The sequence below is a fragment of the Sapajus apella genome, unplaced genomic scaffold (assembly GCF_009761245.1).
Source record: "Sapajus apella isolate SASKATOON/1434 unplaced genomic scaffold, GSC_monkey_1.0 scaffold163, whole genome shotgun sequence".
Lineage (NCBI taxonomy): Eukaryota > Metazoa > Chordata > Mammalia > Primates > Cebidae > Sapajus > Sapajus apella.
Window position 1 is genome coordinate 324,921 of NW_022437103.1, and position 12,076 is coordinate 336,996.

Sequence of the window (12,076 nt, forward strand, 5' to 3'; positions counted from 1 at the left end):
AAAATTAATTTTTAATAAAAATACAAAATTTATATTATTTAGCATATGGAAACCACTGATTTAAAGTAATTAATTAGTAGTGTAGATGTCTAACTAGTAGGTTAGACATTTGTTTATATAACTGTTAGATTCCTCTCAGTTGACTCAACATTTTATTATTCTTTAAAAACTGTTTTCTAATTCATTAATATTTGATAGGAAGTTTTATTGCATTTAATACAAGTAGCATGTGTTTTTGACTCTGCTCTATTTCCATTTATTTCTCTAAGCAGTGGTCAGTTGGGTACTATGAGTAATCAAAACAGTATAAGTGGCGAGTACAAAATAGTACAAATTTATATAGTTCACAGTGGCCCTTACCTGGGCATTTCTGGAAGTTGGTTGTCTGAATAACCAGTTAATTACCTGTCTTAACTGAAAAATCATCTCTTTTTATGCTTTCCACTGATAGCACATTTATACCTTTTTTGTTACTGGCAATAGACATATTACAATAAAGTCCATTTTTAAATTATCATTGATGTTTTCAAAAGTCTCAAATTGCTTTCAGATTTTTAACTTGGAACTAGAATATCTTAACATGTTTGAAGGTGAAAAGGGAAAACAAATCCCAGTTCAACCAGTTGATGGTGCCTCCTTCCTGATTACTTTTTTACTTTTTATTCCCTTTCGTAGATTTTGGTTTGCTTAATATGGCCTTGGCACTATTTTTTCACTAATCTTTCAAGGTTTTTGATCACTTTGCCGTAGTCATTTTTATGTAGGGAACCCCAGGGAGAATCTGTTAATTGTGTGGTGATTTTAGTATCTTCCGTTTTGCGGGACAGTCTATTCATTTTTGTGCTGATGTACTGTGAAAATATCCAGTGACTTTAAAGTCTGAGATATTTAGCTTGAGACAGCAATTGAGATGGCTTGTTTCAAACATTCTGCAATGTGATTTGATGTGACATGTTTCAAATTTTGAATAGTCACTGGCTTCATTTTTTTTTAATAGCAAGTCAGCCATATACCATCATAGCTAGCCATCCTCCATGAGTTGATGAGCCTTGCCCTCAGTCACTCCCAATCCAGCCATAATCTAATTGCTGGCTGCTGATCCTGGGCAGCCATTGTCCAGTGTTGGTCAGGGAGGTGAAAGAAGTGAAAAAACACAAATGATGCAGTATAAATAGATCCACCCCTTCTAATGGGGAAATTATCGATACTGTGTAGATTTATTTGTGGATTAGCAAATAAAAAAAGTCACTAGTGAGAAATAGTTCTTTGAAATTCACGTTGTAAAGCCTTTTGCCAAACTCTTTGACTTGTAGCCCACACTATTTAGAGAGAGAGAGAAAGAGAGAGTGAGAGAGAGAGTGTGGGGGGGGGGTAAGGGGAGAGGGTGAGAGGGAGAGAGAGGTAGGGGGAAGAGAAATTGAGAGAGAGATTATGTATTTGTAGCAAATACTCCTGTATCAGGACAGGCCCAGTAGGCCCTGCCCCATATATTTTAACTCTTTGGGCCATTGAAACATAACTTTGAGATTTGTTTTTTTTACTGGATACCCCGAAATCGTGGAAATTGCACTGTTCCTCTATTTTTTTTTTTTTGAAGCCACTACACAATGAGCTTCAGGGAATTACATGTGAGGCATATAGACCATAAGAATTTTCTCATCATAGGCTTCTGTGCTTTAGTTCCAGTTAGAGGCAACTTCAAATTTGCTTTACTCTGAGCCATCATTTAAAAGGCCTATTATTCTAAATTTAAGTAAATGAATGTTTACTTTTAGTCAGAGTAGATCTGTTTTTTCATATGTCAGCCATAATAGCAGTGAGACAGAACAAATAAACTCTGAAACATTTTATTTGGAAACTTTTCAAAACAAGAATATTAAAAGTAGGTTAGCATTAGCTAAATGGATTAACCTATGTTTGTTAAATAAATAGAATTTCACATAAACTGAGAATATAGTATTCTAAATATTGTCCATCTGCTGGTGCTTTTCATTCTTGACAGAAATACAACATTTGTTAACATGGTGTACAACTTTTTTTTTAAAGTTTAATATGAGTAATATTCTGAAGGTCACAGTTAACATCTGAATGCTTTGTAGAGGTTAAACCAAAAACTGTGGAATCATTCTGCCAAGCTCTAAGGTTTAAAATATCCAATGAATCTATTATGGTAGGAATTTTTCTATAATAAATTAGTACTTTAATGTTTTTTTCTCATTTAATTTTGGATCTTGTTCAGTGTTTACTGCCTGTATCATTTTTGTTTGCATTATCACTCTCGTTTGTGTCTAATTTGCTTGAATATTGCAGTTCATTTTTTAATTAAAAGAAACTCCACGTTTTCCATATTAAAGCCATAAGTACCAACACACTTAATTGGTATTTATATTAAATCTGGGTGAAATTTCTAAGATAACTTGTTGCTAATGTTGTTTTTAATTTTAACAGCCTCAAGTACTACAGCCTTCCAGCAGCCTTCCCAGACCCACAGACCACACCCAGGGAAAACTAATAAAGCCGCAACATATCGAGGCCCACAGTGAATCCTCAATCCAAGACACGCATCAGGGCATTGCCCATCTGGAAGAAAGCTTTACACACATCTTGCAACAAGAAAGCAGCTATGGTTCGGAAGACCAGTCTTTTTCATCAAGTCCACAATTAATGGATGCGGCTAAGAGTACACCTGAAGCAAACTTAAACATGACTGTAAATGCTCAAGAGCCTTATCATTTGGCAAATAATCAAATTAGTGACATGCAGTTTATGCCCACTTCTCTTCAGACACCTCCCCAGTCAAGTACGGTAGACCAGGCTAAGAGAGTTGGAAGAAATCAGTCTCCATCAGTAGGCTGTATGTCTCAGCCCAAGCCCTTGCAGCTTTTAAAACCATCCATATTGAGTTCTTTGGTACCGCCTCCAGTTTCTGAAACATCTCCAAGTAGGACTCCCACTTGTAAAAAGTCACCAATAATCACAACATGTAATTCAGCAAAACTTCAGCCAACATCTAGTCAAACAAATCTTTCAAATAATCAGAATTTGAAAGCATCTAAGCTCCGCCCCCCCTCAGGCTCTTTCAAACAAAAACAAACAAACAACCCCCAACTAGAGCCTCAAAGTTTCCAGGCCAAGACAAGCATCCCAAGGCCACTAACGCAACGAAAAGAAATCATGCAGAATCCAAATGGCAATTTGCATTCTGGGGATTGTTTGGCCTCTAATCGATATTCTCGTCTTCCTAAACCAAAGATACATTAAGTACATAGCCATCACCTGCCAATTTGTTCCTTAAAAACAATCTGTTCTGTAATAGCTTTATGTGCAGCTTGCTACCGTGGTGGAGGTTCCATTTAAAGCCTGCAAATCTTAAATTAAAATGTAGAAGCTTCTACTAGTTTGGCTCTTCCATTTGATATCCTGGTTGAAGTACATGCCATTTGAGCATAATTATCTCAGGTAAACACAAAGGTTTGCTTACCCATTTCAGAGGCCTGCCAAAGGCCCCAATCATGTTATCCATCCCTCCCCATGTCAGAAAATTCATATTTTACTGAGCAGGCAAGAAGTGTGCTTTGCTGGTTTAGTCCTGTTAAGGTCTATATTTATTGTGGTTTTCAGAACCTCACCCCTTTTCACTTGTCTCTCCTGTGAATATGGCTACTATTTTAACTAAAGATATGGTGATAATGAAAGATGATAATCTGTAAGCAGAGTTCTGGCCAGTGTTTTGTATATTTAAAAGGTCTATGCAAAAGCTTTGTGATGAATAAAGGAGATTAGGCTTTTAATGGAAAGTCTATGTAAGTTTTGTTTTTCCTTGCCAGGGTCAGCAAGCTAATATTACTATTTATTCATTTCCCAGACAGATTCCCCAGGCTGAAAATGCTTCTTATTACATATAAATCAGTTATATGTTGCTTTACATCTTGTTTTACAAACACATGCACATGTACATGCACAAACACACATGCACATATACACACACATACCATTTATGTTTGTATTTGTTACTGGGTAAATTTAGGAGAGCTTGAGATACATCTTGAAACCTGTACCTAAAGATGTATTCATTTGTAACTTATGTTGGTGCTAGAGTTTTGCTGGTAATTCAGTTTTGAACCCTATAGGCTTATGGATCCATGATAGCCATTTTAAGTTTCCATAGCATATATTTTAAATTATGTCTTTAATTGTAATATTTATATTTATTGATTTTCTGCTACTATCTGAAGACTGAAATAATGGACTTGAAACATTTGCACAAAACTTTGATGGCATATAAATATCCCATATTTAGGGATTTTAAACTATTTTCTATAGCAAAACAAGTTAAAATATTTTGAGAAAAATAACACATTTCAGACTATCTTGAGAAAGCTGGAGTTCATAATACTTTTTTCCCTTCTGAATTTCCTAGGTTTCCCTTTTTTGTGGTTTTTCGTTTTTTGTTTGTTTTTTGAGACGGAGTTTTGCTCCATTGCCTAGACTGGAGTGCAGTGGCACAATCTCGGCTCACCGCAACCTCTGCCTCACAGGTTCAAGCAATTCTCCTGCCTCAGCCTCCTGAGTAGCTGGGACTGCAAAGCATGCACCACCACGCCTGGCTGGTTTTTTTGTATTTTTAGTAGAGATGGGATTTCACCTTGTTGCTGATCTTGAACTCCTGACCTTAGATGATCCACTTGCCTCATCTGTGGTATATTTTGAAAGAATTTTTTGAAGGTAGATTTGGGAAGAAAACAGAATTGAAAATGGGAAATTTTGTTTTATTAAAAAGGCACTGGAAGGTATTTCAAAGACAGCATTCTTATTTATTTTAATGATCTGTAGAAGGTAGGTGTGGAACCTCCATGCGACCACGTGCACAAACCTAATCATGCTTTGGCCACTTGTCAGTTCAGTAAACCTGCCTTCCTCTTCTCCCAAATCATGTCATCTTTAGGTTGTTCACCTGCAGCTGCTTTAAATGAATTAATACCTTTCAGATAGGTAACCTTACAAGGTGAAGGTTTGTTTTGAACAGCTGACCAAAAATGTATCAAACAGGATTACGGCCAAAAAGTCACTGAAATTTTCTAGAGATTCCTTTAAAAGATGTATGTTGATGAAATTGCCCCTTTAGAAGAAAAGCAACAGCAAGTCTTTTAGTAGAAATTTGAAAGAAGTGTTTGCTACTGTTTTGACCCATTATTCCCTTGCCTATATTAGATGAATTTGCCACTCACTGGATGGAAACCATTCTTGGATTTGGTAACAGGTGAGCAAAACAAATCTGTTATTATACACTCGTTCCAAATGTTGTTTACATAGTCCAGATACTGTTAGAGTCAGGCAAATCAGCAAAGCACTTACTTGTTCATTGAGATGACCCATAATGGGCTGCAGTTGTAAGTGGGTATACATGGTCTATCTTTTTGAAGGAGAAAGAAAACCGTTCTCACATATTGCAAATACGTGAATCATACTATATTTCCCTAAAGTAAAATGTACCAGACTTGGTGGTTTTTGTTTATGTAGAATTTGGTTTAGACCCTTATGAAACATTATTTACGAGTTGGCCTTATCCGTAAGGGAAAAGTCCTAAATTTTTAACCCCCTAGTCTGAGGGAAATGTCTTTGTTGTCCATTACATAAAAATGTTGACTCCAGTAATTTGTTTTTCTCCATTTTTTTCTTCCATGTATTTACTCCATTTTTCTCTATTTTTTCCTTCCCTGATGGATTTGCAGAAATGTTAACCAATTAGCTCTACTTCTTTGTACCTTTGTTGAGTCTTAATCTTTTAGAAGATAGGCTCATCAGTATATTTGTGAAGCATAATATAGTAAGAGAAAACAAATCTAGGATGCTTGCATGACATAAAGTATTTGCCTGCAGTTTTCCTTAAAAACTGCAAGAATATCATGCTTGTCTGCTCCTTAGTAAATGTTAAGTCCAAAATGGAAGTGAGGATATAACTTTACTGAATAATCAAAGATCATCTTAGATTTGGCTTGATCTGTGTTTATTATTTCTATTAATGTAAATCAACCCTGTGCCAAATCCTCCTCCACAGGAACTCAAAACCATTTATTGTCTTAGTTCTAGTGAAATCAGTGAAGGTAGTTATATTGTATGCATTCTAAGTCCCGAGGAAGAAATTTTTTGGAGTCGGTTAAGTTTCACATTTGTGAAAGAGGAAATTAGTAGAGTATGTAGAATTAGATATTTGGCTATTAATGGGATGCATATCAAATTTTTAAAAGACGAGTTTGGCTTAAGGAGTTTATTGGTACAGGTGCAGATGATTTTAAGGCATTAAACAAAGGATTATAGAGTTATGTCATTTAGACTGTTTCTAATAATGGAGACCATCTAGATTTTTTTTTTTTTTGGAGTCTCATTTTTATTTGTGCAATATTTTCAGGCATATAGGCTACTGTTCATTGTATTTATATAGATATTAGGGAATTTACTAAGTACTTTAACAAGTAAAAATCTGAAAGAAAATATCAGATTTGCACTTTAAATGAGCTTAATTGCTTGAAGTTGTGCCTGAAATATCGAAATGCCTCCTATTGGGTGTGGCTTTGTTCATTGAAATAAATTAGTAATTGTTGCTGTTTGAAGATACCAGTACAGCTGTTCACAGAAATATATTCCCAGCATGTCACTTTTCCCATTAAAGCACTAAGTTTTCATTGAATGTTCCATTGTCCCAATAAGTATTTTACTTACTTTTTCTCAGTGCATCACAGAGCGTGACCCTTCTACAGCTGTCACTTCCAAATGTTCCCGTAGCATAAATGGTGTTACAGACACTGAGGTGCACCCTTGGCTTCTGAGCAGGGTTGTCATACTGGTTTCCTGGCCTCCAGGGCACTGGGGATGTACTTTGAAATCACCAAATAGGCTTGCAATTAAGATCAATAGGACTGCAGCACCATTTCAGTTTACTTTCCATCTTACACAGTAGTTTTTGTGTTTTTAAATTAGTTTGGCTATATTTCCTGTATTTAGGAAACATTGGTTATGTTTGCATGCTTATGCACACATTTGAAAATTAATTATAGATGTGATACCTGGTGTTCTTCCTTGGAGATGATGGCCTTGTTACTTTTTAAATTCTGATGCTTGAATTCTATTTTCTAATGATCTTTCACATCTCCCTTTAAGTTTTTTGCTGCAGCAATTTGAAAGAATTCTTTTGGATAAATGATCCTGATGGTGGGCGCCAATCTACAGCTATGTCATTAACTGAAGATATATGTTTTAATCTTGTTGGTAATAAGCTTACCCACTTTCTCCTTGCTAAAGCATTTACTTAACAAAATAATACTGACCCTAAGAACTTAAGGTCTCTAAGTCATTACTAACAAAGAGCAAAAATAATGTCTGCAGTACTGTTTTTCCCATTGATTTTAAAAGTCAGTTCAGAGTACAAACTGTATATTAGAATTTGCCTGTAAAATGAATTCTAAAAAACAGATGTAAAGTCTCTCCTGAAAATGTTGGCATAGTAAATAAAGTTCATAATTATAAAAGTTCTCTTGTCTTTCTCAACATTGACTCCCGTGTTTACTTTTTCTTTGGTATCTTTTTTCCCACAAAGATCTAAGATACTGTTCATTTGCTTATTTTTTTATTTTATTATTATTTTTTTTTACCAATTCCGATACTTTATTTTACATGCTGCCTTCTTCACACACATCCTCACACCCCAAGCCCTGATTGAGTAGGAGTTGATTAGTATTTTGTTGTTGTGTCTTCATAGATTCGCTAATTTAACTAGTACTTCAGTTTCCATTGTGATAAAATATCTTATCTTAGAATATTTGGATAATGGTTAATGGATATTTAAAGAAACATTAACACCTTGGATTTAGAATGCTGTACAAGGAAGAAAACTTGTAATTTTAATTATTTTGTTTTATTGTTTTTAAGCAGTATATGTACAAAATAGCTTGAGACAAAAAAATTTCACTAATTAAAAAAATAGTGAAATTTTACATAATTTTTAGGAACGAAAGGAATAAGGAATATATCGTTTTTCAGTTTTCTCGTTTAGTCACATGTGATAGTTATGATAGATAATAAGCTACAGAAAAGTTGATGCAGTGATATGTTATTAATCCAAAATGGTTACATGAATTCTGGAAAAGGAGGGAAATTTTATTAATAATAAGTTTGAGGGCCGGGCGCGGTGGCTCACACCTGTAATCCCAGCACTTTGGGAGGCCAAGGCAGGTGGATCACGAGGTCAAGAGATCGAGACCATCCTGGTCAACATGGTGAAACCCCGTCTCTACTAAAAATACAAAAAACTAGCTGGGCATGGTGGCGCGTGCCTGTAATCCCAGCTACTCAGGAGGCTGAGGCAGGAGAATTGCCTGAACCCAGGAGGCGGAGGTTGCGGTGAGCGAGATCGCGCCATTGCACTCCAGCCTGGGTAACGAGCGAAACTCCGTCTCAAAAATAATAATAATAATAATAATAATAAGTTTGATAATGGCATTGTTACCTCTTAACACACCGGTATGCACTTTAAGGCCATCTGAGTTGTTAGTGTTGCAGAATTTTGCTCCTTAGGTCAGGTAAATCTGGGTTCTTGTGTCAGGACCAGGAAAATTTAGGCACTCAGACACATTGAATTGTGTGGGGAATGGAATTTATTGGGCAAAAAGGAAAAATAAAATTTCAGCAAAACGATGGAGGGGATCCTGCTAAGAGATTCCCACCTCACAGATTGATCCCAAGCCAACACACCTGGGAGCCAAAAAGTCCAGGCTCTTTCCTCCTGCCCAACGTGTGAAATTCCCATGGCTCCACCCAGTTCTCCCAGTGCACAGGCCGGTTGAAGAGTCCCCCATATCTGCCTTCTGCATCTATCATTAGCAAATACTTCCTTATACTAAAAAATGTCCCTTTTAATTTTTTCATGAAGTGTAGCAGTTTCAGTTTTTTCATTCATGCTGTTAATTGCACATTTTCTGTTCTGAAAATATTTTGTCCCTACAGAAAAGACAATTAAGCGGGAGTTAAAGAATTGACTTCTTTCTTCCTGTGTTAACTTGGTTTAAGTAAGTTTGGTGGGATGTCTTAACCTGTGTTACTCTCTGTGCTGGCTCCTGGGTGTACAAAGGTAACAATGATACAGGTTCTGCCTCATGGAGCTTAGGAACCCTAAGGGATTTTTAACATCATCCCATCTGCTGCAGTGCTGAGCCCTTCCCTTGCATTCCCTGTTTATTATCTTCCTTTGAACCTACCAGTCTCCTTTGACATTTCCTGTTCAGTTTTATTTCATTCTGGGCTTTAGCTCCCTTGCAGTATTCTCATCTTGGATTCTATATTATGTTTACTCTTGTTTGGTTGCATGCCTTCATTTCCCACAAAAACCTAGTTTTTTATTATTTTATTAAAGAATAAACTGCCTCGTTAGCCACATAAGATATTAAATACTCTGCTTTCTACCTTAGGTTCTTAGAATTTAATTTTGAGGCCTTTCAACTATCCTAAGGCCACTGTCCCTTTTAGAACCTCAAAGCATAAGATCTCCCTTTCTGAAGTCTACCTTTAACATTCAAATTCATGTCCAGGCTTTTCCTTCCATCCCATTCTCTTGGATAGATCAAATCTAATAGGTTCTACTTGACATTTTCAGTTTCTCTCTATTTAAATTTTTCTTTTTAATTTTTATGAATACATAATATACATATTTATGAAATACCTGTATTATTTTGATACAAGCATATACTGTAATAAATCTGTGTAATTGAGATACCCATTACCTCAAACATTTATCATTTCTTTGTGCTAGGAATATTTGAAATCTACTTTTCTGGTTATTTTGAAATATACAGTAAATTATTAACTATAGTCACTGTACTGTGCTGCTGAACACTAGGCCTTATTCCTTCTAACTGTATTTTTATACCCATTAACTATCTCCTCTTTATCCCCACCTCCCCATCACCCTTTCCAGCCTTTGGTAACCACTATTATACTCTCTACCTCTGTAAGATCATTTCTTTTTTATCTTCCACGAGTGAGAATGTGCAACGTTTTTCTTCCTGTGCGTGGCTTATTTCACATAACATAATGACCTCCAGTTTCATTCCTTTTGTTGATGGTATCCTACCATTTCTTGCCAAGGAGTCGCTAAGGAGGAATCTAAGTCATCGAGAGGAGCCTTTTCCTCATTGATTAATCCTCTCACCCCGCCCCCATCCATATACACAGCCCTCAAATTAGCATCTTTTCTGTGCAAAAATCAGAGAGGAAGATACAATTCCTCACAGTCACTTCTCTGCTCAACCTTAAAAATGGTATTACTGTTTTCCAGATCTCAAAACAATCATTAATCCTCACACGAATTCATTCAGACATCCATTTTGAGTATGAATAATCCTCTGGTAATATTTTAAGTGATTACAGAACAAATCCTTTCGGTAGCAAAAGTATATCTCAAATGTCAGTCTACTAAAGTGAAAGGTAACTATTCCCCACAAGAAACATGGTTGAAATGCCCATTTTGTGCACAGCCCTGGTTTCGATCTTGTGGCAGGAGATGGGTAAGACAGAGGCCCTGCAATTGAGGAGATCAAATTGCAACACAAGAGGGATCCCAAACAGCACTGTAAGAGAGCCAGTGGGCAGGAAGGAGACATTTGAGACCACAGGTGAACTTGCTTCCAAAACCATTCTTCCTTGACAAATGTTCATGTGTGTTCAGATTTCTTTTTAATCACAGCTAAATAAAAATTAGGCCACTATCATATAATCTGTATAGGTAATGATAAATTCAACCAGGGACCTATTTTCTTTTATTTTTAAAATTTTATTTTGAAACAGAGTCTCACTCTGTCAGCCAGGCTGGAGTGCAGTGGTATGATCTTGGCTCACTGCAACCCCTGCTCCCGGGTTCAAGTGATTCTCCTGCCTCAGCCTCCTGAGTAGCTGGGATTACGGATGCGCGCCACCACGCCCAGCTAATTGTATTTTTAGTAGAGACGGGGTTTCACCATGTTGGCCAGGCTGCTCTAACCCGAGACCTTTTTAAGCACGTATCCACGTTCAGAATACTTCTGAATTATCAGGAATTTAGAAAATTTTCACAAGTTTTAGCTGAGGTTTTACATTTATAGTAAGTCAAATGCAAATGTGAATTGCAATGGAAAACAAAATAGTATCTGTGATGGGTTGTTAATGGAAGTGGTTTCTTAAATTGTGTTCCAGAGTGATACTGAGATGCAAACACAGACACTCTATAAACTCCCTGCTGCCAGAGGCTGCCTCCACCAGGTTCAAAGATTCAGGACTAGACAGAGCTCACAGGAGGTGTTTGGGAAAGACTGTTGGCCAGACCTGGGCACTCAGAACCCTGGTCATCGTTATGACTGCTATCCCTCTAAAGAGAATTTCAGCTGAGGGAAGGGAAGCAGAGCACACAGTTGTTTCCTGCCTTTCAGAGCTCCTTAAGAATTCAAGGAGAAAGCAAGGGAGACCATGGACCTAGAATTGTTTGTGAATATTACAAGAAGCATTATTTAAGTCAAAGAACAAATCAACCACAGAAGTACAAAGGGCCAATATCACAGAACAAATTAACGATTTTGGCTGTTAGTCAAAGAGATGCAAAACAGAGTGACATGCTGCTTATGTACCTTTATGTGCAAATAACTTTAAAAGAGTGGCACATTGAGAAATAAATGTCTGACAGTAGGAGAATGATTATATGACAAGATGATGCCACAGCTTATGCTCTTGGGGAATATTTACTCAAAATATTTACACTGTAAGAATATTTATTCAAGGGCCAGGCGCGGTGGCTCAAGCCTGTAATCCCAGCACTTTGGGAGGCCGAGGCGGGTGGATCACGAGGTCAAGAGATCGAGACCATCCTGGTCAACATGGTGAAACCCCGTCTCTACTAAAAATACAAAAAATTAGCTGGGCATGGCGGCGCGTGCCTGTAGTCCCAGCTACTCAGGAGGCTGAGGCAGGAGAATTGCCTGAACCCAGGAGGTGGAGGTTGCGGTGAGCCGAGATCGCGCCATTGCACTCCAGCCTGGGTAACATGAGTGAAACTCCG

At 37.0% G+C, this 12,076-nt stretch overlaps 1 protein-coding gene across 12 annotated transcripts in view; it reads left to right on the forward strand.

The window, feature by feature from the left end:
- Window positions 1–7,529, forward strand: part of CCSER2 (coiled-coil serine rich protein 2) — a 178,617-nt gene extending 171,088 nt beyond the window's left edge. For 7 of the 12 annotated variants that reach the window (XM_032266929.1, XM_032266931.1, XM_032266930.1 and 4 more), the window contains one exon: window positions 2,449–7,529. In XM_032266929.1, the coding sequence (XP_032122820.1) occupies window positions 2,449–3,261 (813 nt within the window). In that variant the 3' untranslated portion in view covers window positions 3,262–7,529. The remainder of the gene's footprint in view (window positions 1–2,448) is intronic. The other 5 variants (XM_032266932.1, XM_032266933.1, XM_032266934.1 and 2 more) reach the window with 1 other exon arrangement.
- The last annotated feature ends 4,547 nt before the right edge of the window (window positions 7,530–12,076 follow it).